We start from the raw sequence: 27,865 nt of genomic DNA on the forward strand, positions 1-27,865 counted from the left end.
AAACCCAAAAGTGAAATTTTATCGTTATATTCACTTTGAGAATTTTCTGTATTAAGATGTGAGTCCTACTCTAATATTTCTTTGCTTTGTCTCATGTCCATCATAAATGATGAAAGGTCCCTGAATAGTCCCAGTCTATTCAGAAGCAGAGCAGAGCCTGTGTTAGTTTTTTAATGCTCCAATTCCTGTTCCAATCATATCAAAGGAATGGCCTTGTGGCAGGGCTGTGTGGAGCAAAGCAGCAAGTTTTGAAATTTTGCAGATATTTGCATATGTGTATATATGTATAACATTAATAGTGATAATGTAAAAACTATTCAGCACAGAAGCACCATTATGCTTTCTTGAGTCTTTTTGAGCTTAAAACCTTTTAAATCCATTAATTGTAGAATATAAGAAAAAGAAGGAAAGAAGACTAACATTTTATCTTCCAGGCCTCCAAATACACATTCTCTCTCTAGTTCTAATCTTTCCTGTTGTTGCTTTTTTTTTGTAATTGCCTGAGCTGTTAGAAGAAAGGATTTAATACGGTAGCTCCAGAATCTCTGAAAAGTAATATAAAATGGAGACACACAATGCTCCTTTTTTCCATTGAACACAATGAGCTGATGTTTCTTAGTACACATCATCCCATCGCAGCTTTTGTTTCTACTCCATCCTGGATCTGTATGTGGGGGATGAAAAGCCACGGGGGGGGGGGGAAGACAAAAGTGTCTGTTTTCCATCAAGACAATTGTAACCAGACGTTATAGACTAGTACATAACGATCAAAAGAGAAATGGCTGTTTGTATGTGTTTGCATGAAACCACCATTATGAGAAAATGTGAACCTGCCGATATGTAAGCTTATAAAGTAAATTAAAGCACTTTTTTTTTTTAAAAAAAAAACCAATTTTGATTCCTAGGCTAATGGAGGAAGAAGAAGGGCTCAGTGGGAAAATGGAAGATGTCCTTGGGCAACTCTCTGAAATCTCAACAGATGTGTACAGCTCCCAGTTTGAAAGCATTCTGGACAATGCATCTTTATATTACAGTGCCGAGTCACTAGAAACGTTATATTCTGAGCCTGACAGCTACTTCAGCTTTGAAATGCCACTTACTCCAATGATCCAGCAGCGTATCAAAGAAGACGCTCAGTTTTTAGAAAGGACTCCCGAAGGGGTGATGAGGAAGGACTCTTGCAATGGAGTCGCCAATGGACTCGGAGACGTTAATGAGTCAGACATCGCTGCAGCTTGTCCTTCGGAAAGGTAACAAGAGAGGATTGTCTTCACAATATTTGTGGTTTTGGTTGCATCTTGCTGAGGATAATGAGTTGATCCTCCTCCTTCCCCATTCTGATGAATCTCTTTTTAGAGTAGCAACTTTTTTTAAAATAACAAGAATGTTTGCTACTGGGTCTTCCAGTTTTTGATGGGTGTGATTTTGCTGAGGCTGTGAAGTGTTCTCATTTGTGGCCCTCTATTTGCCATGTGAAAAGGTGTCACAAACCCTGTACAGAGTGCTTAATCTAAGGGCCAAATATGACACTTCAATGTGAGTGCTTTTTTTTGGGCATATTAATTTTTCTAAAAAAAAATGGCAGTGGGGTAAAATGGAAAGGATTAACCTTTATGTGCCTTGACTATACTAATTTCATAAATTTGCAGTGACTTATCTTGTGGTAATTCTTGAGGTATGTAGTAGCTGTTTCCTGCTGTCAAATAGCATTGTGCTTTTACAATGATTTCTCAGCTATATCTTGGTTTTTCTTTTCCATGCAAAACCAAGGAATTGGCATGCTATTTTGATTTCTATTTAGGATATGCAGCTAAACTTGTATGGTCCTGTCATACTAGGTACCTAAAGAATATGGTGCTAGGAAGTGAAATAGCACGTTATTGCCAGTAAATATATTTGAATAAAACTTTGCAGCTTTCACACAATGATAAAGAAGCTGAAAACTTTGGATCACATAGCATACTAGAAGTGTATTTTAAGATCAAAATGTGCCACCTCTGCTCTCTAAGCTCACAGCAATTTCCCATAGGTGGGAAAGGTGCTGCAACGTGTGATTATGCCAGCATGTGGACAGTGGCAGGTTCAAAATTTATAGAATCATTGGGTTGGAGAGATTATTAGTCCAACCTCCTGCCCAGTTCAGGTTTCCTGACACCATCCTGAACAAATGTCTCTGCAGTTTTATTCTTGAAAATTTCCAGTATTGTAGCTCTTGTGGCTTCAAGAGAGAGGCTGTTCAGCTTCTTAATAGCTGTCACAGGTAGGAAATTCCTCCTTACTTCAAGTTTGAATTTGTTAAGCTTTGATTAATTGGTTCTTGTTTAGAGAATACAGACACACACACGCCATGTAACATCGCTTCATGTATTAGAACAGGGGTGTCAAACTCAATTTCATTGAGGGCCGCATCAGCCTTGTGGTTGCCCTCGGGGGACTGGGTAGGTGTGGCCAGGGTGGGTGTGGCCTACTGAGTGGGCGTGGATGAAGTGGGTGTGACCTACTGGGTGGGCATGGCCAGCTCTACATCGTTCGCGTCAAGGGTGCCTGTGGGGGCCTGGGCAGGAGTGGGATAGATTTGAGGGTCTCTGGCAGAAGGGGATGAGACCTGGGCAAGTGCCAAGGCATGGTCCATTTCTTCATTCCTCACAAAGAGTGACACCTCCCCAGCATGCACCCAGAGGGCGGGGCCGACACAGCAGGGGCTGGTTCCTGGCTGTTTCCAGACAGCCTTGGGGAGCTAAGACTGAATGCGTTTCAGCATAGATGGCCACCACAAAATTGTACATTGGCTCCCAGCCGGCCTGGGCCAGGGCCAGGGCAGAGGGGGCTGTTCCCTTACTGTTTCCAGGATGGCTTCGTGGGCCACATGAAACCACTTCGCGGGCCGTATCCGGCCCCTGGGCCTTGTGTTTGACATGTCTGCATTAGAAGAAGGCTATCATCTCCCCATACCTTCTTTTCTTTAGACTGAATATATTACGTACCTTTAATCTCTTTTTATATGTTTTAGTCTCCAAGAATCTTATTGTCCTTCTCATTCTTGCACTCTTTCCAGTTTCTCAGTATGCTTCTTGTATTGTGGTGATGTCAGCCTTATGAAGTAATCCAGAGAGGAAGCATGCCCAGGTGAATTAATACTACTCTGAGCGTGAAGGTTCATTCACCGAGCTTTTGGGTTGGTTTCCAAATGTTTCATTACCAGGCTAGGTAATATTTTTAGTGGAGTTTAGGGGATGTCAGTGTCAGTGCTCTTCTGTTTGTAAGGGCTTCAGGTGTGGGTGTGTCAAGTGAAGGTCTTTTGATGGATCTTGTGATGGGTCCGGTGTGAGAATCTTGTGATGGGGGATTACATCAGGTCAAGGTCATTGGGAGATGGGGGGAGCTTCCGTGAGTTGGTTGAGGGTTGGTGCTGTTTCTGGTTGGCTGTGCCGTAGATTTTGATCCTTGAAAGATTTGTAGGCTGGTTGTAGGTCAGTGTGTCCGTTGATGGAATTGCTTGCGGAGTGCCAGGCTTCGATGAACTCACGAGCATGGCGGATGGTAGCGTGGCCAATGATTTTTGTGTTGCTCCAATGGAGCTGGTATTGTTTGGTGTTGGTGTGGGTAGAGATTAAGGATTTGGGATCATGGCGTTTGACTGCCAGCCGGTGTTCGGGGATCCTGGTTTTTAATTGACATGATGGTTGTCCCACGTAGAATGGATTGCAATGGTTACAGTTGATTTTGTAGATTACATTGTTTCCTTCCCCCAAGCTCCGCTGAAGATGTTACCTAGCCTGCTAACGAAATATTTGGAAACCAACACACAAGCTCGGAGAATGAACCTTCACCCCTCATCCTACACCTGAGCTACAGATATTTGCCACTACTGCTAACACTATTTACTGTAAGGTTACATTGACAGTATTTTATAAGTGTGAAAGTATATCTCTCTCCCATTGCCTTTACTGCACAAGCAACTAGGGAGGGTCTCTTCTCAGACATTTGCCATGTCCATATTCCTTCCATGGCTAAGTTGCCTCTTATCTGACTATTTCCCTGGCTGTGGTTCTTCCTTGTTTCCCACAATCATTCCCACATACTATGAGAATTTATCAATAAAAACCATATGCCAGGTGAAGTTTGACCAGCGCAGCATAGAGCAGTACTATCACTTTCCATGACATGAAAGGTGTTCCTCAATTTACAACAGTTCATTTAGTGATTACTCGAAGTTACAACAGCACTGAAAAAAGTGACTTATGACTATTTTTCACACTTAGGACCATTGCAACTTCCCCATGGTCACGTGATCAAAATTCAGATGCTTCACAGCTGCTTAATATTTATGACCACTAAAGTGTCCTGGGGTCGTGTGACCACCTTTTGTGACCTAACAAGTAAAGTCAATGGGGAAAACAGAATCACTTAACTACCATATTCCTAACTTAACAACTGCAGTGATTCACTTAACAACTGTGGCAAGAAAGGTCATAAAATGGGGCAAATTTCACTTAACTATCTCACTTAGCAACAGAACGTTTAGGCTCAATTGTAGTTGTAAGTCGAGAACTAATTGTATATCTCTATTGATGAAGCTTCAACTTCATTAACTTTCTTAGCAGTTGTGGCACATTGCTAGCTCATGTTAATCCTGTGATCAATCTATACACCCAGATCCTTCTGCCAAGAACTATTGGTGAGCCAGATATCACCTTTTTTGTACCTGTGCATTTGGTTTTTCCTGCCTAAGTGTGGAACCTTGCACCATTGAACAACATGTTGTTGGATGAGACCCATTAAAGTCTTCTCTCTCTTTCTCTCTCTCTCTCTCTCTCTCTCTCTCTCCCCTTCCCTCTCTCTCTCTCCCTCCCTCCCTCCTCCCCCCTCTCTCTCTTAACACACACACTCGCACACACACACATTTTATGAGCATCCTTTCTATTCCCTAATTTTTGAAATCTCATTGTATACATGTTGTACTTTGATAATAAAGGTTGATTTGATTTGAAGAGTGAATAATTATTTTGAAGAATCACAGCATCTGAACCCTTGTATAATGGATCTGTATATTAAACCAAGAAGAGGTATTTTCTGAGTTTTAATATGTAGCCTTTCCATTTTTAAAGATTTTTTTTTTAAATCTTGCTTTTGTTAATTTTATAAATAACTCAAGATGGCAAACATATCTAATAGTCCCTCCTCCTCCTATTTTCCCCACAAAAACAAGTGAGTTGAACTGGGCTGGGAATGACTGGTCAAAGTCACCCAGCCAGCTTTATGACCAAGGTTCAACTAGAACTTAGCTTCCTGGTTTCTAGCCTGATATTTTTACACTCTTTTTCATTCACCGCAATGATTACAGGGCTTCAGCAAAATCATATGTTTTTCCATGAAGCCTTTTGTTTGAACACCTACATCCTGATGGGAAAATAGAATATGAATGTGTACAACCTCATCCCTTCCTTTGGCCTTTGCCATCTTTTCTAACACTATGTTTTTACATTTTTATTTTTTAAATTTTACTTCGTCCTTTTCCATCTCTCCTAATGCTATCCTTCACATGAAAGCTCTCTAAAAAGAAACCAGTCTTCCATTTCTGGTAGGTATTTTACATCGCAAAATGCAAATAATTTTCAGTATAAACATCTTGGCAAGTATTCATAACCGATGTGTCAGCTATGGGTGTCTCCCAGTAAATTATTGGTACTGTATATGAAACAAGGCACTTGGGGATTTTCTTTTTCGCGTTGACTTTAAGTTAGATGTTTGAAGAGGAGATATTGCTGTGGTAAGAGACAAGCTTCCTGCAAACATTATATGAATAAACCTTAATCTTACTTTAGGAAATCCCAAGATCTGTTTTGAATTATAAAGTCTAGAACTTTTAGAAAATGTCGGCTTTTATAATCTGGCTTCGCTTCATTTTTAAAAATTTCTTTCAACATTTATCATTGCTGTTAGTTGGTACTTACTAGTTGATTGTCAAAAACTTAAGTAGTATTTGATGTCATTACGGCTGGATAAGAGACCTTAAGAAATCTCAGGATTGTAAACTAGTCTGGTAATTAAAGGGAAAAAAAAACCTTTTGGAGTAAAGTATTGCACTGGCAATCTACTTTGATGTTCTTGCAAGAAAATACTGATGTGTGAAGCCATCAGCCAACTTTGACTCAAATGAATCAAATGAAGCATGTTCACTTTCAGGCTCTCTGCAATGTACTGCTTCAAAATACGAGACTTTTAAGAACAAGTCATGTCCTAAATAAAATATGAGCAAGAACCTGAACTGTTTAACTCAAGCATGTTAAGCGCCAGCAATGGACCATTTCTGAAGTGCATTTCACGACACATGGAAAGCCATGGCCGAACTAATCTCTAAGGAAAATGGCAAACAGATTTGGTTATAAACTGGAGCATAAAGCTAAATATGTCTCCCTGCTTGTCCCATTTAATATGAATGTGCTTTTCAGCTGTGGTCGCTATTTGGTAATGTGCTTTTGCTGAGATTTTGTTTTTAAAGTACACATAAACAAATCTGCTGTTACAGCTTTTGTTTTGTTTTGGAAGGGCTTAGGATTCTGTGGTCTCTGGCCTTAGTAATAAAAATCTATAGTAACAACAATCATTTTTTGTTAAAAGCCTGCCACTACGATAAAGCAGATTAGGGGTGGAAGAGGGATTTGAAAGATTCCTAACGTGAAATTATTTCATTCAGTCTGTATGCTGAGGTCTAGATTTCAAGAGGGCCAGGAGTTATGATAGGCCTTGTCCCACTACAGTATACCTCCAAAGAGATACTTTATGTTTTCTTGTGAACAGCAAAACATTTGTTTACGTGTTATAATTGCCTCAGGCGAGCAATCCTTAAAATATCATCTGTGTTTACAAAGGACCTACAAGATTGCCACAGAATGAGATGAGGAACTGAGGAACATTTAAAAGACTTTCCTTTGAATCAGATAGCTGAGGCCGAATTAAATTTGGCTAGAATAGCAGTTTCTTACCATTGTTTCCCCCCCTCCCCTCTGGACAAGTATAATACAACTGCATTACAGTTCTAAATTCAGAAAATTTTCAGACAGCCTCCCATACAGCTGATCCCAATTACAGATTGGAAAATAGAAGGAAAAAAAGTTGGATTCTGAGATGAATAATTCCTTGGTGTAGCCTGCTTTGAGTCCAAGAAATGCTATTTTGACAGCAACATGGAAATGCATTAATTTGGAAATGCATTAAGCAGCCAACAGAGGTCCCCTGTGAGCTGTGTGTTCACTGTAGAATTCAGAGTAGAATCACTTGTGGTTTCCTGTTGGGAGAACAAAAAGTCTCCAAGTGATGATGCTGATTCTTAGCAATCCCATTCAGATGCACAGAAAGGCAAAGGGTAGGGCCATGGAAATAACGGGAATCCTTGGGCTTATTTCAGCTACAGAAAACAGGAAGCAAGTAAGGGGAGCAGCTTTCTTTGCTCCACCATGTCAGTTCTCAGAATTGAGTAAAAATCACAGCGAATACGCAGTACTAAGTAGGAACTACAGGACCTTCTAGGTCTGCACAACCACACCCTCAGTTCTGCTTTTGATCTGACAAAGAAGGAGCTAAATTCATGAGCTGTTTGTTTTTTTTTTTTTAATTTGGCCTGTACCTGAGCAAGTGGGATAGGATGAGTGAAGCTATCTGAAGCCTGCATTCTGGGTGGACCAAGCCAGTAGTCGCATTGGCTGAGATTGAAAACTTCACCCAGTATGGCTGAAGATTGAGAAGTGGCCAGGGATGGAGAGAAATACTCAGAAACCTGGAGGCGTAAGTGCAGATATTGGAAGAAAATAGTGAAGTATATGGTGGAGTGAAACAAAATCCTGAGGGGTTGGTGCAGTTAGTCAAGGATTCTTGGCTTAGATCTTCCTGGCCAGATTGGATTTTACCTTATTTTATGAATATGGATGATGGAAGTTGTAATCCAACAGGTCTTATGGGTGTTGAGTTGGAAATGGCTACCATATCCTGATTGAATGGGGGTTCTGAATAAATTTAGGTTTCCTTCTTCCCTCCCTCCTTCCCACCCTCCCTCTGTCCCTCATTCCATTCCATTCCATTTCTATTCCATTCCATTCCATATAAGAAGCAAAAGAAGTAGAAAACTGCTGAATATGGAGCAAAAGGGGGAGAAATGCTTCAGTGCTTAAAGGGCAGAAAGAGCCTGGTCCTTGGGGGGATGGGAAGAAAGGGCTGGAGAAAGCTGAATGGGAGATGAGGTGGTAAAAAGAAGTGGAACAGAGTAGACAGTGATCTTGTGAGCAGCGAACACATAGAAAATCAGGGAGAGTGGTTGTGTAGTTTAGAAACAAAGATGCACATTTCTGGTTGGAATGGAGTGGGGAGGTGAGGGAAGGAAGGAAATTAGATGGAAATAAGTTTCCTAAAACTAGATCACTCCCCATGTCTTCCTCCCCAGTGATACTTTCCAGATGATGAGTTCCTCAATTCCTAGCCAGAATGCTAGTGGCATTTCTCTGTAGCAGAGTGGATAGGAAGTCCCAAGGCTGCACACCCAATGTTGCCTCCCAGATGTTTTAATCTGTCAAGTGATTAAATTCTCTGCTATGTTGAAACTTCAGTTTGGACCCTGACTTCTAATGCCACTGAATTGTTGTGACTGCATAACTGTAAAAAGAGAAGGAACAAGGAGTGAGTAGCATAAGGGCTGAATGTCACAAATAGGTTTGAATCAATGAACGGCCTCTTTTTCAGCTGAAGTTGTAATAATATGCTGTTCTCCAAGTGATGACTCCAGATGACTAAATTCCTGTTCAGTGGCATTCTGTCCATGTTAGGAGGGGTGATACAACACATTTAAATGCTAAAGCTGGGCTAGGATAAACACTCACTGGCAAAAATATTCATTGGTAGCTGGGCAGGTCTGCATATAATAAAATGGTTTGTTTGTTGCAGTTGTTTTGGGCTTACACCATCCTGTCCTTATTTGCCCTGCAAAAAGAGACATATTGCATTCCTTTGTAATATTCACCTTAGTGAAGCCAAATCCATTTATATTCAAGGATGAATAGGAGGCAGTTTTTGCCTCCTGTTCTTCTAGGAGAGGATAAAATGATTGGGGTATAAAGTGATAGTGTGCATGTGGACCTATTTCATCAAGAATACATTTGTTGTTGTTGTTAGTTGCGAAGTCGTGTCCAACCCATCGCGACTCCATGGACAACGTTCCTCCAGGCCTTCCTGTCCTCTACCATCTTCTGGAGATTTACATTTAGCTCTGACTTTTTTCTTGCTCATCTCATTCTACCTGTCCCCAGTCAGAAAGAGTAATGGTCTGGGAGGGTAGATGATATAGTCCAACAATATATGGCGGGCCATAAGTGGCTCACTCTTGTGCTCCTTTGAGAGGATTTCAAGATACATTTAGCCAAGAGAGTAGCTCCAGAGGTAAACAGAAAGAATGCTGAATTGCTGGAAGCTAGAGAGATGTCTATTGAATCTGTGGTATATAACTCCAAGAGATTTAGCTGAAGACTGCCTGGAATCTAATTCCATTATCTATAGAGGAGCAGTGTTCACCCCTTTTTGAGCTGAGAACTGCTTGTTAAGTTGACCAATGTGCTTGACTCTACAGTCCCTCAAAGTACAGGTAGCCCTCAACTTATGACCACAATTGAGCCCAAAATTTATGTTGCTAAGTGACAGATTTGTTAAGTGAGTTTTGGGCCATTTTACGACTTTTTTGGCACATTTGTTTTTTGTTTGCAAGAAAACAGGAATAAATTTTATGTATTTGTAACATTTATATAGCTGCCCATCTTATACCAAACTCTGGGGGGCTCTCAACCTTCAGTCCTCATCAATAGATATTCAAAAGTTGGGAAGTCACAGATGTGCTACCTACTCCAATGTTTCTCAACCGTGGCCACTTTAAGGTGTGTGGACTTCAACTCCCAGAATTCCCAAGTCAGTTCTACTCTGCGGGCGGGGGAACTCTGGGAGTGTTGAAGTCCACACATCTTTTTTTTTTCCAAAAAAAATTATTAATTTTCTATTACTACATTTGATTAGTGCTTGATAAACATCGTGTTATCTGGGTTAATTTGTTTGCTTAATAATTTGTTAAGTGAATCACTGCAGTTGTTAAATTACTAACCTGGCTGTTAAGTGAAGCTGGTTTCCCCATTGACTTTGCTTGTCAGAAGGTCGCAAAAGGTGATCACATGACTCCCAGTACACTGCAACCGTCATAAATCTGAGTCAATTGTCAAGCATCCCAATTTAAATCACGTGACCATAGGCTACAAGTGTGAAAAATGGTCATATATCACTTTTTTCAATGCTGTTGTAACTTCAAACGGTCACTAAGCAAACTGTTGTAAGTTGAGGACTATCTGTAGATGAGGTTAGGGCCGCAGCTAGAATTAATTTAAATTACACATAGTTAATATGATTACTCTCCATGTATTTCTCTCTTCTATCATATGCAAAGTTGATCATTTATTTATTTATTTATGAGACTTATGTACCGCTTTAAGTGCAAGCACTCTCTAAGCGGTGTACACCAGTAAGCAGTGTGTGTGTGTGTGTGTGTGTGTGTGTGTGTGTGTGTGTGTATGTGTATATATATACACATTGCCCCCAACAATCTGGGTCCTCATTTTACCTACCCCGGAAGGATGGAAGGCTGAGTCAACCTTGAGCCGGTGAGATTTGAACCGCTGACCTGCTGAACACAGTCAGCTAAAGTGGCCTGCAGTACTGCACTCTAACTGCTGCGCCACCTCGGCTCATGGAGGAGCTCTGAGGAGCCTTTTGCATTTCTTGGACAGTAGCAAAAGCCTTGCTTCACATCCAAAAGATGGGAGAAGCCCTAATTTTTGCAACTGCTGTGAGGTAAGCATGGCTTCTGATTTGGTAGATCAGTGATGGATTACTCCATGAGTCCTAGAAACTGGTCACAATGGTCTCGGAAGAGTGGCAAGTCTTTGGAGTTTATTTCCTTCTGGTGCTAGTTACTGGTTCCCTTTTAGTTACAGGCTGCTTACATCAGTAATTTTCTGCAAATGCAAACAAAGCAAAACCATCATTCTTAGCTGGCAAGTATTGCTTAGTGGGCCAGATGTTTCTTTCTATAGATAATTTTGCAGTTTGCTCCTACCCTTTCTTTAAGAATTTTGGGGGAGTATATAGTAAGTCAGCATTTGCAATTTGGGCCCACAAGCCACCGCTACATTGGGACAATACAATTGGTTTTTAATGGCTTTTCTGTTATTTATTTATTTATTTATTTATGAGACTTATATACCGCTTTAAGTGCAAGCACTCTCTAAGCGGTGTACACCAGTAAGCAATGTATATATATATTTACATTGCCCCCAACAATCTGGGTCCTCATTTTACCTACCCCGGAAGGATGGAAGGCTGAGTCAACCTTGAGCCGGTGAGATTTGAATCGCTGACCTGCTGAACACAGTCAACTAAAGTGGCCTGCAGTACTGCACTCTAAGTGCTGCGCCACCTCGGCTCATCTTGTTATATTTTTCTTTATATTAATTATTTGTTGTGTAATTTGTTTCAAGAATACCCAAGTGTACTATCATTATGTGAACTCACAGCTGCTGGTTCTTTAGCTCAGGGGTCCCCAATCCCTGGTCCATGGACCAGTACCAGGCCACGGCATGCCAGCAACTGGTCCACACAAACAATCACAGCCCCATCTATGAGACGCAGGCAGCACACAAAAGCACGCTCTCTCCGGTCTGCGGAAAAACCTCTCTTCACGGAACCGGTCCCTGGTGCCCAAAAGTTTGGGGACCTGTGCTTTAGCTAGATTTGGTCTTCATACACATCTCGTTCATTCCAAGAATTGAAATATTAGGGAAGGAGTGTCAAACTGTCAGCCTGCAGGCCGGATGCGTCATGACAAAACTGCGCCCACCCCATTGCTGGCAATGGGAAAAAAGTTGCGACACGTCACGTGACATTGCAAGTTTGACACCCCTGACCTAGGGTATTGTAATGTATCAGCTTAGTATAATTTACAGATTCAAGCAGTGTGGCCTTTTCTAATTGACAACTGGAAATTTCATCAATATGCAGATTTTTTTAAGTGCAGTTCAAGACTTCAGTAGGGGACCCAGTGTGCTGGGCCCCCCTTGGCTGGTTTCTGCCATAATATTTCAATTTTCGAATTTCAGATTGTGATACTTCGTGATCTTATCTAATTCTTTGTCCTTTATGGGTCTCCCAGTATTCCCACATCAATTGTCCACATTTCCTTTTCAACCACAGTTAAATCTGGTTGGGTAGGCCAGTCAGATGTTTCACCAGAAAACCATGCAGTTCTTCACCTGGTGCTGACCAATGTTTGATTTTCCTTGCCCTTTTTCCCATGATCATTGCTGATATTACAAATTCTTTCATTTCACCTTCCTTTTTTAATTCTTCTCTACCTCCTTTATCTAAGCTGCGTTCTTGTTGTGTTTCTTTGGCTTGTCCTATGTCTGCCTCCAGAATTGCATTTTTTTTTCTTTGTTGACTGATTCACCACAGTCTCTCTGTTGATAAATTGGCAGAAACATTTCTGATTCAACTGAAATTGGAGATTCTGTCTATGCTGTGCAATTCAAGCTTCGTATCTGCTTATCTTCTTGACTACAGCTGTTAATTGCTGCTTTATTATTTCCAGAGTTTCCTTAATCTTCCTTGTTTCTAGGTATTCAGGTATTCTTTGATCTTCTTGTTCTTTAGCTTTTTCTTTTTTTAATCTGTTCTAGTTTGCTTGCATCAGATCTTAGCATGCTGATCTTATTTACCAACATGATCTTCCATTTTGATGGTGCACTGCTTGTGTATTGTTTTGTTTGTTAATTTTGCAGACCCAGATTTATAACTGCAGCCATGTTGTACATTGGTTGTTTTTAATATTTAATATTTCAGTATTGTCCCCAGATGTCCAGGAACTCCAGCATCTAGTGCAGTCCTAACTGACTCCTGCAGTAACGGATCCAGCATGGGTTTCTCTCAATTATGTCTCATCATATTGTATATGGATGAGGCATTCTTTGAGTGGCTCCTCTGATGAGACCTGTTCATTATGGTTGACCCTCTGGAATGGCTGCCATCTTCTTCCAAGCCAACAAGCCCACAACCACATCAAGGTCACACTTCCCTGGGGGTTATTATTATTATGACTAGTTGCATAGTCAGCCAGATTGTTAGACTGAGTTTGGCATTTTTATTCACCTTTTGTGTTGTGAAGTTGTCTATAACAAATCCAAAGCATTTTGTCCATTTAAGATTTGAATGCTCTAGTTTAGTTGTATGTCTAAGGCTACTGAATGAGCATCCATGACTAAATAATGATTGAAGTGGGAGAATGGTTGTGGCTAGCTGCTCTCTATTTGTCAACAGTGGTGAGAAAATATTTGTTTTTTTCTGAGCTATTTCATTCCATCAATCGTTCAGGTAAAATATACCTGTTAAAAAGTAAATCAGGTTTGAAAATCACATTTACTCTCTTAGATGGTTGGTTTTTAAAATGGAGGGATCTCTGAGTCCTGGACTCTGTCTTACGGTAACATTCACAATGCAAGTGCAAGGTTGTCTCTGCTGCTCTTAAGTATCCTGAGCAGTAATATGTATTGCTCAGAATTGTCTTCAGTATAGAAATTGCTGCTCATGGTTTCAGATAGAGGTTTTCCTCAGTCTAATAGGGATGTGGTGCGCCAGGCTTTATAAACTGCAGAGGTGAAGTCTAAATTATTCTCTTTCTTTTCTGCAAAATCTGGACCCTGCAAGCTAATGAGGGTGGCAAGCTTGTCAGCACTGACTGTTAGTGCTGACGTAGGGAGGAAGAGTATGGCAGAACCAGCTGGTCCTTTGAAATCTAGTAAGTGAGCAAGACAAGCTTTGCAGACAAGAATTAAACTGTCGTTTTCCGTCACAGAAGTCTAATCACAATCCTGGGTGGGTTTTTTTTTCTTTTTTCTTTTTGCCAGGGGCTGATGAACTAAATAATTTTAGGTTGTGGGCAAGGTGCCAGCTTCCTACTTTTCTCTCGGGAATCCATCACAAAGCCGTAGAGGTTCTGGTGCAAACAAGAGCCAGGCTCTAGCTGTGCAGGCAAGGTCAGCTGATCCACAAGGGAATGATGCCTGACAGTAATGTGATCCAATCCTTCTAATGAATGAGCAGAAGGGGGCCAACCTTGCTCTGCCTAGTACAGCTGCTACCGGCTAAGTTCAGGGAGTGGGGGCTCGAGACCACATTGTGACTCACATGGCTTTGAAATTAAAACGGGCAATAAGTTATGTCCAGGAGTTCCTATGGGCTCCTCTGTGTCTGGGTGTTTCTCTTCAGCCAGCCGATCAGCTATTGACCTTGGCAGCATTCAGTAAGTCTAAAACCAGACTGCATGGCTTCAGTGTATTTGCTGTGACATTAGAAAAGCAGTATTCTCCCCCTGGATTGGTGGAGTGGGACAAGCTGGATGGGGCCTTGCCTGTTTTGAAATGAGCATGTGAGCTTTCTGTACTCTCGGCTGCTGTTTTCGGTGAAAGGACGGCTATTTTTGAAAAGAAGAACTTCCCTAAACATAGATCAGTCCTTATGTGATCTTGCTTCCAAATATGCACCATCAGCATCCAACAAAAGCATTGGGTGGAGTTAGAGAATTGAAAACTTGCTATTTCTGGAAGGTATCAACTCTGTTTGCAATGAAGATCATTGGGCAGATCTTGAAAAGGAAGAGTGGAGCTCTGGTTTTTGATTGCAGAATTCTGGTAGTTGTAAGCAAGCTGTATACTAGGTAGATCTTACAGCTCAGCAAATTGGACTGAGGAATAAAATGATCACACTGGTGTGTTTTTAGAGATTAAAAACATAGCAAAGGGATGACATCTATGGCATTAGGATGTATGGGGACCATACTTAAACCAAACAGAAAATATTTACTACTAGTAGTTTGTCCAGTGGTCAAGGTATCAGGTTAGAAAGCAAGAGACCGTGAGTTCAAATCCCATCTTATGAAAGCCAGCTGGGTGACCTTGGGCCCTTCTCTCCTTCCTTTAGCCCAACCCACTTCACAGGGTGATTGTTGTAGGGAAAATAGGAGAAGGAAAGTGTGTTGGATATTTATATGTTCAGTATAAATATATTTATTTATATCCCGCCTTTATAATTTTTTTCAGGATGCCATCTTTGGCACTATGTAAAAATAATAAAGGTGGTATGGATGGATGGATGGATGGATGGATGGATGGATGGATGGATGGATGGATGGATGGATGGGTGGGTGGATGGGTGGATGGATAGACAGACAGACAGACAGACAAGGGACTAAGGTAAAAAACCCAAATAATGCACCCAACTGTCAATCGTGACTATAGCAGCATGAATTTTCAATGAATTTGGTTAATTTTTGGAATTCATTTTAGAATCAGAGATTTAAAAAAGCCTCAGAGAACTCTGGGGCTTAATTTCTTACTGATGTGGGATATCTCCCATTCCAGCATTCCTGATAGAGGGCAACATATAACCTCTGATGAAAAGTACCTAACATCCATTGTCTTCTCACCTCTTTTGTGGAACAGTTCAGATAATCTGATGAAAACAATGAGTTCAGATACTTGATCTTGGCCAGGATTTGAAGTGAGGTCATAAATAGTCAGAAAGTTTGCATTATTTGAACCTCTGATATTCTTTTTCAAATGTAGATGCACATAATTGGGTATTTGGAGATATTTGGCTTTAGGATTGTTTATTATTTTATTTATTTGTTAGATTTATATCCCACTTCCCTCCAGAATCATATGGTGGATATGCTTGTTTAGGCAATGCTGTATGCCACCCAGAGTCTCTGTGTGAATTGGGCAGCTAGAATGTCATGGGACTGATGGTATTTGGTACAGATAGCGAGATTTAAGCGTTCAGCGAAGCAGGGAAGTAAACCCCAAACTGAGTCGGAATGAAAGTTCATAGAATTATTAGCTACTTCTGCTTTTCCAGTCAGGTTCAGCTGCAAGTGGAAAAATACTGTGTGCCTACACAGTTAAATAAATACACTGAGGTAATTGTTTTCCACTAAAACAAGATAGGAAAGCATGCACAGCATAGATGCTGGTAATTATTTCCAACTTTGTACTAGCAGTTGGACGTATATGTGTGTTGGGGGAAGAAAATTGATGGCTACTCTTGCTTTGCTATGGATGGGCGCTCCCATAGGGATGCACTGTGGGAATAATTTTCTCCACAGCCTTCAGTGTGATATAGCCCATTTTTTTAACCTGGCCTTTCTTTTTGCTGGCTCCTCCTTCCACACTGAATTTCGCCCTATTACCTTCAGTTTTCAGAGAGTTATTGTATTGATGGACAAATGTCCTGACTGCCAGTTACATAATTCCTTTCTGACATTCCTTTGGATTAGAAAGGAATATATATAGTCCTCTTTGCTAGAGCTGTGAAAACTCATTAAAAGTTGCTTTGGAACAAAGGAAGAGTGCACATGAAGCTCTTCTTTTTGAATTGCTAATGTAGCAAAGTCTTTTTACAGGTTTCAGAAGTTTTCCCTCCTAAATAGGGCAAGACTATCAGATCCATCTTCTTTCTGGTGACCAGAAAGGTGCTTGATGTTAAGTGCAGCTACAAGTCTTGGTCCCTGAGCTGACAGGAAAAGTGTATATATTTCCAGGGAAGGCCAGTGTAATAGTTTATTAAATCTGTGTGAACTAGTATAACCAAAGTCAGTGTTTGAGGAGGTGAACTCATCAATTTTGTAATGTTTTATAATAGTAGGCAGCTGGGCCTTGAAACCACCCTACAGATGTCTATTAATAGCAGTCCTGTCATTAAGTCAATTCACAGAGTGCCATGAAGCTGGAAGGGGACAACAGCTTGTTGGCTGTGAGACTAAGGCAGTACATATCAACCTGCCAAGTGAACTCATCTCCCCCAATCTCCTGCTGGTAGAAGATAAGCTAAACTATTTGACTTTTACCCTCAAATATATGTTTGAGGTAGCTCCTCAGAGTCCCCTTTACATATCTGGTTGCAGAAAACAACCACATGGGGCCTGTATAGTCTTATTGCTTCTAGCAAGACTCTGACCCTAATTATAGAGAGCTCAATAGTTCAGGTCCCTGTTGCCTTTGTCACAAATTTCTGACATAGGCACCACCATTCAAAAGAGTGCCAAGACAATAGAACAATCTTGGTGGTGACCAACTGCTTTGGGGCCAAAAGGTCTCAACAGGTGAACCTGGTAGATCCAGTTTGAAGTTTTGCTCTGTCTCATTTCCAGGTGCATTGCTGTAGTTATTATGGGTCTGGGTGAAACTATTGAACCCTGAATCTTGAACTAGGACTTCCAGGCACAGTGGAAGGGCCCATGGGTATTCTTTCATTGCCACTAGGCTACAGAGCTGTGACCTCCTGGACCAGAGTCAGAATTTAACCAAATCTTAACTATTCTCTCTCAAGTTCTTCTCTTGGGGCTGTTCCTTGTGATGAAACTCCACACCCAGCGTCCTTCAACTCTTCCAATGTCATGAGGGTTCATTTTAATTGCTTTTGAGCTTGATAGCAATTTACTAAATTTATTGTTTCTGATTTCTTTAGAATTTTACGATAATGCTTTTTATTATAGGCAATCTTCAGTTAACAATAGTAATTAGGATTGGGAAATCCATTGCTAAGCAACCTGGTCATCACATGACTGTACCGCCTTACAATGGCAGCTCCAGCAATTCCAGCAGCAGTTGCTAAGCGCGACACCACTTGATTGCCATTTTCAAGCTTCCCTATCTACTTTGCTTGTTGGATGCTGGCAGTGAAGGTTGCAGATGGTCATCTCATGACCACGTGATGCTGTGATGTAACTGTAGGCTGGTTGCTAAGCACCCAATTAGCGATCATGTTACCATGGGGATGTTGGGACAGCTGCAGCTTCGAGGACCAGCTGTAAGTCTTCTCCTTCAGTGCCTTGTAGCTCTGAAGAATCGCTGAACGAATGGCCATTAACCAAGCACTACCCCTGTACTGTAAACTACTGAAAACTACTCCTTGATTATAACAGCAGTACTATCTGATAGCTTTGTAAAGGTATGTCAGATTTTCAGGGTGGTTTTCAGCCATGCTGCTTTGTAGGCAAGCTTGAAGCTGGTGCTGCCACTTACTTCCTCCATGTTCCATTACCTCTGGAGACCTTTGGGCTTTCCCCATAATACAATTTCTACCATTTCTTGTACTGTTCTCCTGTCTTGGCCACAAGGCCTTCTAGGCTACATTTTGCTGATGGTGCACTTTTGGCCTACCAGCAGGCACTTTTGCACAATGGCGAAAGCACTGAGCTTTGCTATTTTTGCTCTCTCTCTAAAGATGGAGTTGATAGAAAGTCACTGTGTTTGTTTGTTTTTTTTGAATGGCAGAGTTTAAGATTGAAGGAAGTAGATTTTTTTCATAGTACTGGTAGAAGCCTGAAGTTCTTGCTGATGGTCAGAAGTGGAGTTATCTCTTTTCCTCTTTCTTCTACCTCTATTGATCAAGAGCAGATGAGTTAAATACATTCACTTACACCAAGTCTTTGCTGCAATTTCTGGAGATTTTACATGAGAAAGTAAGCATTTTCATTCAAATAGAATTATGTAAGGATATTTAGACTGAAATAGATCTTGAATTACCAGCACTTGTATTTAATTGTATTTCAGAGAGTTCTTGTGAGGATAATACTGGTGGAAGAAATTTAGGCCTAAACCTTTGGGTTTATTTGAGAGAAGGTGCAATAAAATAAGTAAATGAGAGCTTCATGTTGGGCATTGAAGGAATAGAGAGAATGAATGTCATGTTGGTGTTTGAGAAGTCTGTTTGAGTCAAAAGATGCACCAAAATTGAAACTGTTTAAAAACAAGAGAAAATTGAAAATCAACCGTTCATTTTTTTGCAGGTGATAAAATTAGCAAAAGTACCCAATTAGTTAGAAAACTGTGAGATTCTAGTATGGCTAAACTTCACAGCTTTGTTCAATTTAGTGCAGTGTTTTTCAAACTTGGCAACTTTAAAATGTGTGGACTTTAACTCCCAAAAGTCCCCAGCCAGCTGGTCTAAGTATTTTTCAACATCTACACAGTGTAACTCATTTTTGCAGTAATGCAATATTCTGACTACAAGTTTAATAGCATTTTCTCTAATCTATTAATCCCACTTGCTGGTCTGTCTATCAGACTTCTTCCTCCTCTCCTCCCAACCTTATCTTTTGTTGGTTCACTTGGATTTTCCTAGCTCTTTGCCCTAAAAAAAAGACAAGAACAAACAATTGCATTTAAACAGAGGAATCTCCCCTCCCTTGGCAGAAATTCTAATCATTAGTATAATATTACTGCTAAGTTAGCTTGCTAGATAAATCTGGTTTAAAAGGGAAGGACTATTTTGCTGCAGCGAGTTCTTTAAAACAATAGTTTGCAAATCTGTAAAGTATGATCTACTATATTTTTTATTGTTTTTCATGGAAGCTATTTTGGGTGAACATGGATTGGGAGTAACTCCTTTCTCTTCTAGATAACAGAAAGTCAGGCAAATAGTGTTTCGGGCTGTCTGCAAATGGTTAAAGGAATGTCTGTGGAGAAGAGTGACTTCATTGTATATTGTACTTTTTTGAGGCAGGTCTGTTGGAAAGTTGTAGGGAACTGCCCTGCCCACAAGCATAGCAACAAGCCCTTAAAATTCTTTCAAGTTAGGATTTCTGCTCTATAGTCCCCCAGTCCTCTGTAAACCTGAAATCCTTATCTAGCGTTTGTGTGTCTTTCTGAAGCTATATCAGCCTGAGAAGCTATCGGTGGAAAGAAAAGAATGGTTGGAGTGATAGAAAACGCTGCTATTACCAGCGTAGTTATGGGCTGACCGTTTCCAGAGTCAGGTAATCTGATATTTCTTGCCTTCTTATTGATCTTCTTTTCTCTATTATGATTTGTGAGAAAAGATTCCAGAGTGGTTCCAGTGCTAACCAACACGATCAAGTTTAAGAATCAAGGTAGAATTGGAAGTTGTTTCTGTAACAGGTGGTTAGTTGCATGCCAGCAGTGCATTGTGTGATAAAAATAATCACACGTTTGTCTGTATCTATCAAAGCTGCAGTTTTAAATACATCTAGGGTCTTGGAGGTGACAGCAGAACTCATTTGTGTGTAAGATCAATCTGCAAACCACATAGGATTCTTCTCCAAGTCTATTTTTTCTATCGCCATCTCTCAGTTAAGTTCTTTATCACGGATCTTGTTGTTGACCCATAATTCTTTTCAATAAAAATTTCACTTTTGGACCACAGATGTTTTGAATTTTGAGGCAGTTTCACAGAATTCTTGTAACCTGATTACAACCCCCATTAAGCTTGTTTCCTGGCTCATAAGATTGTAAAAACTTTTATTCCCCTTGCAATTGTAGATTAAATAAGACCATAACCCTTCCTTCCTACATGCCTGATACAGTGGCATGTAGGAAGGAAGGGTTATGGTCTTATTTAATCTTTCGGCAGTGTTTATTTTATTTTATTTTATTTTATATTTTATTTTATTATTTCATTCTATTTATTAAATTTCCATGCCACCCATCTCCTCTACAAGGTGACTCTAGGATAGCATTATACATTACATAATGCATAATGTTGAAATTCTTTTATCTATAGGTATAATTCCACTCCATGATTGGTAAATGAGGGCATTGTTCAGAGAAATAAGAATTGGGTTTGCATGTGTTTGATTTTTTTTCCCTACATAAGTTTGAGATACCAGTCAACGGCCTTTAGTTTTTAACAATAATAAATTATTATTATTGCTGCTGCTGTTAATGCTACTACTAATGATTCTTTGCTTTCCAGGACTCACCCATGGAGATAGAATGGCTTTGCAGCGCTGTTCTGGAATTGTTTATAGGTCCTGTTGAGCCATTTATATTATAGATGACTGAGCTTTTTCAAGCAACAATTTTTGAAAACTTCAGGCATTCTTAAATTCAGGATTTTACTAAATTCAGAAATAATTTAAACAGGGAAAATACAATCAAATAGAATGAGTCCTCGAGTTACAGTCATTCCTTTAATGACTGTTCAAAATTACAATGGCATTGAAAAAAGTGAATTAGGACCACTTTACACACTTGTGACGGTTGCGGCATCCCTATGGTCATGTGATCAGAATTTGGATGATTGGCAAGTGGCATGTAGTTACAACTGTTGCAGCGCCCTGGGGTCATGTATCCAACTTTTCTGATCTTCTGACAAGCAAAGTCAACGGGAAAGCCAGATTCAGTTAAGAGTATTATTAAATTAACAACTGTAGTGATTCACTTAACTTTGTAAAATAGATCATAAAATGGGGCAAAACTCATTTAACACCTGCCTTGCTTAACAACAGAAATTTTGGGCTCAATTATGCTTGTAAGTCGAGGACTACCTGTACTATTATTTTTCTACTTAATAGTTCTATCCTTAAAACTATCATATAATTATTTTGGAAGATCCACTCTTCTCCTTTTACTTTAATTATTTTGGAATTAATATTGTTAGATATAGCTAGCTATACATTATATTATTGCTGGGAAGAAAATCAAACAGATAAATTATTTCAGGAGTGACAACCTTTTGCAGTCAATCTGGCTTTTTTAAAATTAAATTTATTCATGGAACAATTATGTTAATGTTGGAAGATTTTAATATTTCCCCAATATTTTTTAATTGCTATGATTGTAGACAACTTCTGCTTAGCTTTAAAAAGGTAAGAAATCTTTGGTATGAAAACTTCAGTGGACATACTTTATAGCCTATACTAATTTTGTATTTCTTACACAGTACATTAAAATCTTCTTCTAAAATATAGGTGTTGGACTGAAAAATTAGGAAAGGGAAATTTAAGTGGAATGCTTACTAAGTGCACGTGCTTATTTTTTCTTATTTTCAAGAATCTCTTAGCAAGCTGACAGAAAATTACTGATAAATGATTACATATTCAGCAATATTTTGAAAAAACTAACTCTCTTGGCAATCTTGAAACTCTTGCAAAACCTATGACTAATTAGGAAAAGATAAATTGTCCTTGCCACTTGACATGCTCTTGGTAAGGGCTTGCCACATATGCAGTGACCGTAGGAACTGATTGGCCTGTAATTTGTTAATCTCTTTATTATTTATTCATTGAAAATAGTTACATTTCATCATGGAAATTCTTCGTAGAATTCTGGTAGATTTACAGCAGTAAAACACGTGGAAATCTAAAACAACAGAATTGTAAAGAATTAATATTTCAGCAATAAAAATATTCAATATATTGAAATAAGTGTTTGGTTAAATAAGATAAGCTTGTAGATTGAGGCCCTCTTGAAGAACAAGATCCTGACCAGTTTCCAAAACGCAGTTATCAAGGAAGTGAGATGAATTCCTTTTAGAAGGGATTTTCTAAAACGTAAGACACTCTTTCTTGTCCAAACCTAACAGCTTTCAAGGAATTGTTGGGTGAAACAGAAAAGTTGAGTTCTGGTGTTCGTTTCTTTCCATAGATTTCTGATAGAGTCTGGAAATACAAACAGTTTTTTTGGCTACTAAAGGGACAACATAGATGTTTGTTTTGCAAAAATAGTGATAGTTAGGCTCTTGGAAAATTGTGATATGTATTTATTTTGATTTAGTCCCAACTTTATTATTTTATAAGTAACTCCTGAATTCATGTAAGTTGTGTAAGAAAAGTATTAAGAACTTAAGTGTATTTGTTGAAATAACATCATTCTTTATTTGATCCTGGCAGAGCTTCCATCTGGTTGCCTTCCAGTTTTGTAATTTAGGTTGCCAGCTTTAGAGCAGGCGTTGTCTCAACACTGATCAATCTAAATTATTCCAGAATCTGCTTTGTGGCTGACTGAGGAATTCTGGGATTTGAACTGTTGTAAATAAGATTTTACAATAGTGTGATGTTAGAGTGTGCACCCTAAGGTCGTAGTATATTTCTAAGTCAAATGTCAACATTCTGTTTCAAACAGCTCAGGTCAACTAAGATTCTCTAATGAGAATTAGTTATTTCTTTATAACTTACTAGTTAGAAGGGAGAGAAAAAGACACCAGGAAGACACCTGAAAGAGGTTATAAGCAAGAAAAAGTGCCCGGTCCATTTTTGCTTTTAGTTTTACTCTCAGTCTGCTTCAGTCATATTCAGCACACTGTCAAATTATTCCCCTTAAAGCAGCGGTTCTCAACCTGTGGGTCACGACCCCATTTGGGGTCGAACGACCATTTCACAGGGGTCGCCAAACGCAGTCCGTCATTTTTTTCCCCCTTTTCCTTAGCTGTGCCCCTTTTATTCTATTGGCTTTTGAAAGCCAATAGAATAGACTCTCTTGAATAGAGTCTAATTCTATTGGCTTTCAAAAGCCAATAGGAATTGTCCAGGCTGTCTCTGCCCTGCTGAGCTTGCCAAAAGTCCCATTCTGCAAACGGTGCTGCAAGTTGTCTGCAGCGAAGGCGAGCTGTCTGGAAGTTTCTACCCCTTCCTGCTGAGCAACTACTAAAAATGTAAGTAAAAGATGGCCAGGGGTGGGAGGTGGGAGGCCGGCAGGTGCAGGGAGGGTTGCTGGCGCGCGTGGGGCCTGGCGGGTGCCTTACCTCCCTTGGGCTGGGCCAGCTGGCGGCCCAGCCAGTGGTCGGCCTGCTCCGTCTCTGTCGCTTGCCAGCTACGCCTCGGCCGGCGCAGGGAGTGGCACCACGCATGCACAGTGCTCCCGGGCAGCGAAAGTCCTCGACTTACGACCGGTTGGGTAGTCCTCGACTTAAGACCGGTTGGGGGTCGCGGCATTAAAAATGTTGAGAACCATTGCCTTAAAGGAATGCAGCTCTTTCCATAAAACATGTGGATTTAGTACAAAGTGCAGCATAACTGTTTCAAATACACCATGCTTGTACCTGGAACTGTCTAAAATGAGTGCACCCCAGTCATGTGAAAAAGTAAATATACCTCACTGAATTTTTTTTATTTTTTTCAACACATTTCAACATACAGATATTTGATCTTCGTTTCAGCTATATTAACAGCAAATATCTTGCACCATTTATATTTTGTTAGTCCATTATGGAATTTAAGTAAATGCAAATTTAGCATATGGAAAAAGTAAAGACACCCTTACATTCATCATTCTCTCAAATACTTAAAATTAGAATCAAGTGCAAATAATAGAGAGGATCTCTAATGTATTTTTTCTTAATTAATTTGTGAACATGTAGTTTGATTTGCACTGTATTGTTGAAGTGTGTGATATGACCATGCATAGATCAAAGGAATTCTCTGAGGCCTTCAGAACGAAGGTTATAGATGCCTATGAGTCTAGGAAGGATTTAAAAGATTGCCAAGCCATTGGAGATAATCCTTACATTGTCCAGAAGATCATCTACAAGTGGAAAAGATTTCAAACAACTGCCAGTTTGCCAAGATTAGGCTTGTGACCATGGATTTTAGCTCCATTTCTTCAGCCCCACGAAAGATTTCTTTTCCATGCACAGAGAGGGACAATTGAGAGTGAAAGGCCTGCCTGCTTGGAAGAATTCAGTTTCTTGCAGACCTGAAATCCATTGGCAGGCAGCTCTTTTGCTTTGTCTGCTTAACAACCTCAGAGAACGCTTAATCGCAACTAGGAATGCCAGGATTGTTGTAGTTGAGCAAAGCAGTCATATGGATGCCTTACCCAATGACTGCTTCACTCAACAACCAAGATTCTGGCTCTTGTTATTGTCATGTTGAGGACTATCTGTAATTGGATGATTAATAAGATTTATGGTATCTTGCCAAAGATATGGCAAGGTGATCCAAACAGAATAAATAAATCATACATGAAGATATAATTATACATTATAAAAATAACGATGTTGATAAAAGCATAGACTAATGCCTCAAAAATAAATCTTCATAGATAATATGTAAGCCTCTTTGTTCCGAATACTCCCTTTTATCCTAACTATTATGATGAGTTCCATCACTAACATAATTACATAAAGATTTAAAGCTTTCCATGTCTCACAAATGTAATGTGCATATAGAGAAACTTATTTTTATTGAATCAAGCTAATTAACCAAAAGAAAAGAAAAAAGTTCATAAACTTAAAGAATCTACCAAATATTAGAACATAATTTATTAGGGAAGCAAAGAAGAAGGGCCTGCAAAGTGATCTGATAAACAAAGTAATTTTAAAATATTCAACCAGATCCCTTGAAAATCCTTTTCTTTGCCTGACAGACTATGCATATTAACAGTGCATGTTTCAAGTCAGATATAGATTATGCCCCCATTGTTATATCATCATTTTGGACATCTAGCATGCATGAAAAATCCACAGATGTTGGTATCTTGATAGATTCCAAATGCTGGGTATATAGCCAGGCAGAAATATACATGACTAACCAGCGGTGATTAATTCAGCTTTACATTAACAATCATACATCTTTCAATCCAAACTTTGGCAATGATAGGACACAATGTACCATATGAATGAATATTTCAATTTCTAATTTTCATTACCCACAGGAAGGTGAGTGTATCCAACTCTTTCCAGAGACAGAAGTATTCAATATATATATGAAATAGGATTTGCCACTATTTTAACCTCATATTAAAAACAACATAAATTAGTTTTTGCATTCTTAAGATGACTTTTCATTGACTCACAAAAACAGAGCATTTGAGCTCATGTAAATAATGTTAAACTTGCAGCTTTTTGTAAGTTTATTATAAAAGCAGTTACAATTGTACAGATCTTCAAGTCCCTAAAACGGTGGCATTTAAAAGGCATCAGTAGCATCAAGACTAAGCAAACCTGATAGCAAGTAGGAAGAAACATTGAATTGGAAAGAAATCCTTGCAGGAAAAAAAAAATCTGTTTTAAGTTCTACAAAAGTAATAGCTTCAGTATCATCAGCGCTCAACTGATCTAAAATAAAAACTGGACTGATTGAGAAATAATTTTGAAAAGACCCAGTTTCAATCCTCAAAAACAAAAACCAGATTTATCAAGTTTGCCCAAAGATATTCCACAATGTAAGATTTTTATAGTAAAAAACCCCCAACATTTATGTCTGTGACATTAAGAACAAGTAAAGTACTGAGACTGGTCCCTGAAGAAACAAGGCTCCCAATAGCTTTGAAGTTGAGCCTACGGAAAGGCTGAAATGTATTGTGTTCAACCAATCAGTCAATCAAGGTGGACTTCATAAAATTCTAGCTCCAATTTTAGTCCCATAAGAACAACCATAGAGATTATTTGAGCTGAAAGAGAGTGACTAGTCCAAAATTATCTAATGAGCTTCTGTAGCAAAGTTTGAATGTGAACCTGGATTTGCCAAATCCTCACCTGACATTTTAAGCACTGCACAAGCACTGACTCTGAAGTTGCTTAATCTAGCCAATAACCAAGGTAAAATAAACACCTAACATTCATAGAAATATAGGGTTAAAAGGGACCTTGGAGATCTTCTAGTCTAGTCCAAATTCCTTGCCCAAGGGTTAAGGACTGAAAAATTTAGCTTTCCAAACAATAATTGAAATTTATACAGTGAAAATTTTGTGGATGGTCTCATAAGTCAAAGTTATCAAATTATAAATGTATCCTATATATCCATTTGAAATAGTAAGAATGAATATAAATTTATATTTATATTCATGGACACTAATCAAGGAGAGAAGCAACCTAGAACTAAGGAGAAATTTCCTAACAGAACAATTAACAGTGGAACAACTCGCCTCCAGAAGTTATGGGTGTTCAAACACTGGAAGTTTTTAAAGAAGAGCTTGGACAGCCATTTGTCTGAAATGGTACAGGGCTTCCTGCCTGAGCAGGGGGTTCTGTATTCTGTAAATAAATCTTACAATATGGATCATCCTCAGAAGTCAATTAATCATGTTTATCTTATCACAGATATTTACAAATACTACTAGATCATTTGTCTTTATGAAGTTCATTTGCACTGAAACTGGAGATAATGTTAAATTTACTGATTGAAAAAAGTTCTAGAAATCCTTCTACTAACATAAAGAATACCTAAACTCACAAACCTATAGTTCTCAAATTCTTTATGACACCCAGGGAAATCAGTTCATAGAATATAACCAGACCGAATATCAAACTCATATCAATCAAATGTGATGAGAAATAGAGGTTTCTTGTTTGTCGATATAACATATATTTTCCACATATAGCAGATTTTTTAAAAAAAATTCTGCCTTCCCTAACATGACCTGTGAACTTTTTCAGGATTTCTGCTACCATTAGCAAGAAGTTGTGCAGTCAAATTAAAAAGAAAAGGAAATTGTGGCAGTTTGTATGCCTTGATACATTACATGGCATAACTAACTGTTGTGATTCCTCTCCAGCCAGTGGATTCGGCAGCTGAGTGAGGAATCAGATGAGGAGGAAGGGCCTGGAGTGACATTAGAGTCAGAGGAAGGCTCTGAGGAGCTCCAAGACTTACAGTCGGACGAGGAGCCTGGCCCCTCTTCTTGCGCTCAGGCTGAGACACAGCTGTACTGGGACAGTGATGAAGAACAGTTGGGAGAAATTCAGTATCCATGAAAGCGCAGGCAAGAAAAGCGAGTAGGACAAAGGAATGCAATGGGGCGGTTCCAAAGGCAAAGGAGAAGGCATTAGGAAACCACGCCTTGGCTGAATTATAAAAGGAAAGGTATGGGAGGTGCTGGTTGCCAAAGGCAACCATTCGTGTTGAGGATCAAGTTTCTATGGACTGTGTTTGTTTGTGTTGGACATTGATTCAGGTCTGTGAGAATAAAAGGGGTTGTTTTTTTCTTGCGGTTCCTGCCTGTTTCTTGGAAGGAGGGTTTCTTCTTGTGAACATAACAAGGACTCACGTAGG

The 27,865-nt window shown here is 39.5% G+C and overlaps 1 protein-coding gene across 6 annotated transcripts in view; it reads left to right on the top strand.

Annotated features, from left to right (window-relative positions):
* Nucleotides 1-27,865, top strand: part of PSD3 (pleckstrin and Sec7 domain containing 3) — a 185,849-nt gene that overhangs the window by 35,598 nt on the left and 122,386 nt on the right. For 4 of the 6 annotated variants that reach the window (XM_039350975.1, XM_039350978.1, XM_039350976.1 and 1 more), the window contains one exon: nt 906-1,250. In XM_039350975.1, coding sequence (XP_039206909.1) covers nt 906-1,250 — 345 coding nt within the window. Of the gene's footprint in view, nt 1-905; nt 1,251-13,568; nt 14,378-18,458; nt 18,596-27,865 lie in introns of those variants that run through there. The other 2 variants (XM_039350981.1, XM_039350982.1) reach the window with 2 other exon arrangements.

This window comes from Crotalus tigris, unplaced genomic scaffold (genome assembly GCF_016545835.1).
Source record: "Crotalus tigris isolate CLP2741 ecotype Arizona unplaced genomic scaffold, ASM1654583v1 scf7180000018368.3068619, whole genome shotgun sequence".
Lineage (NCBI taxonomy): Eukaryota > Metazoa > Chordata > Lepidosauria > Squamata > Viperidae > Crotalus > Crotalus tigris.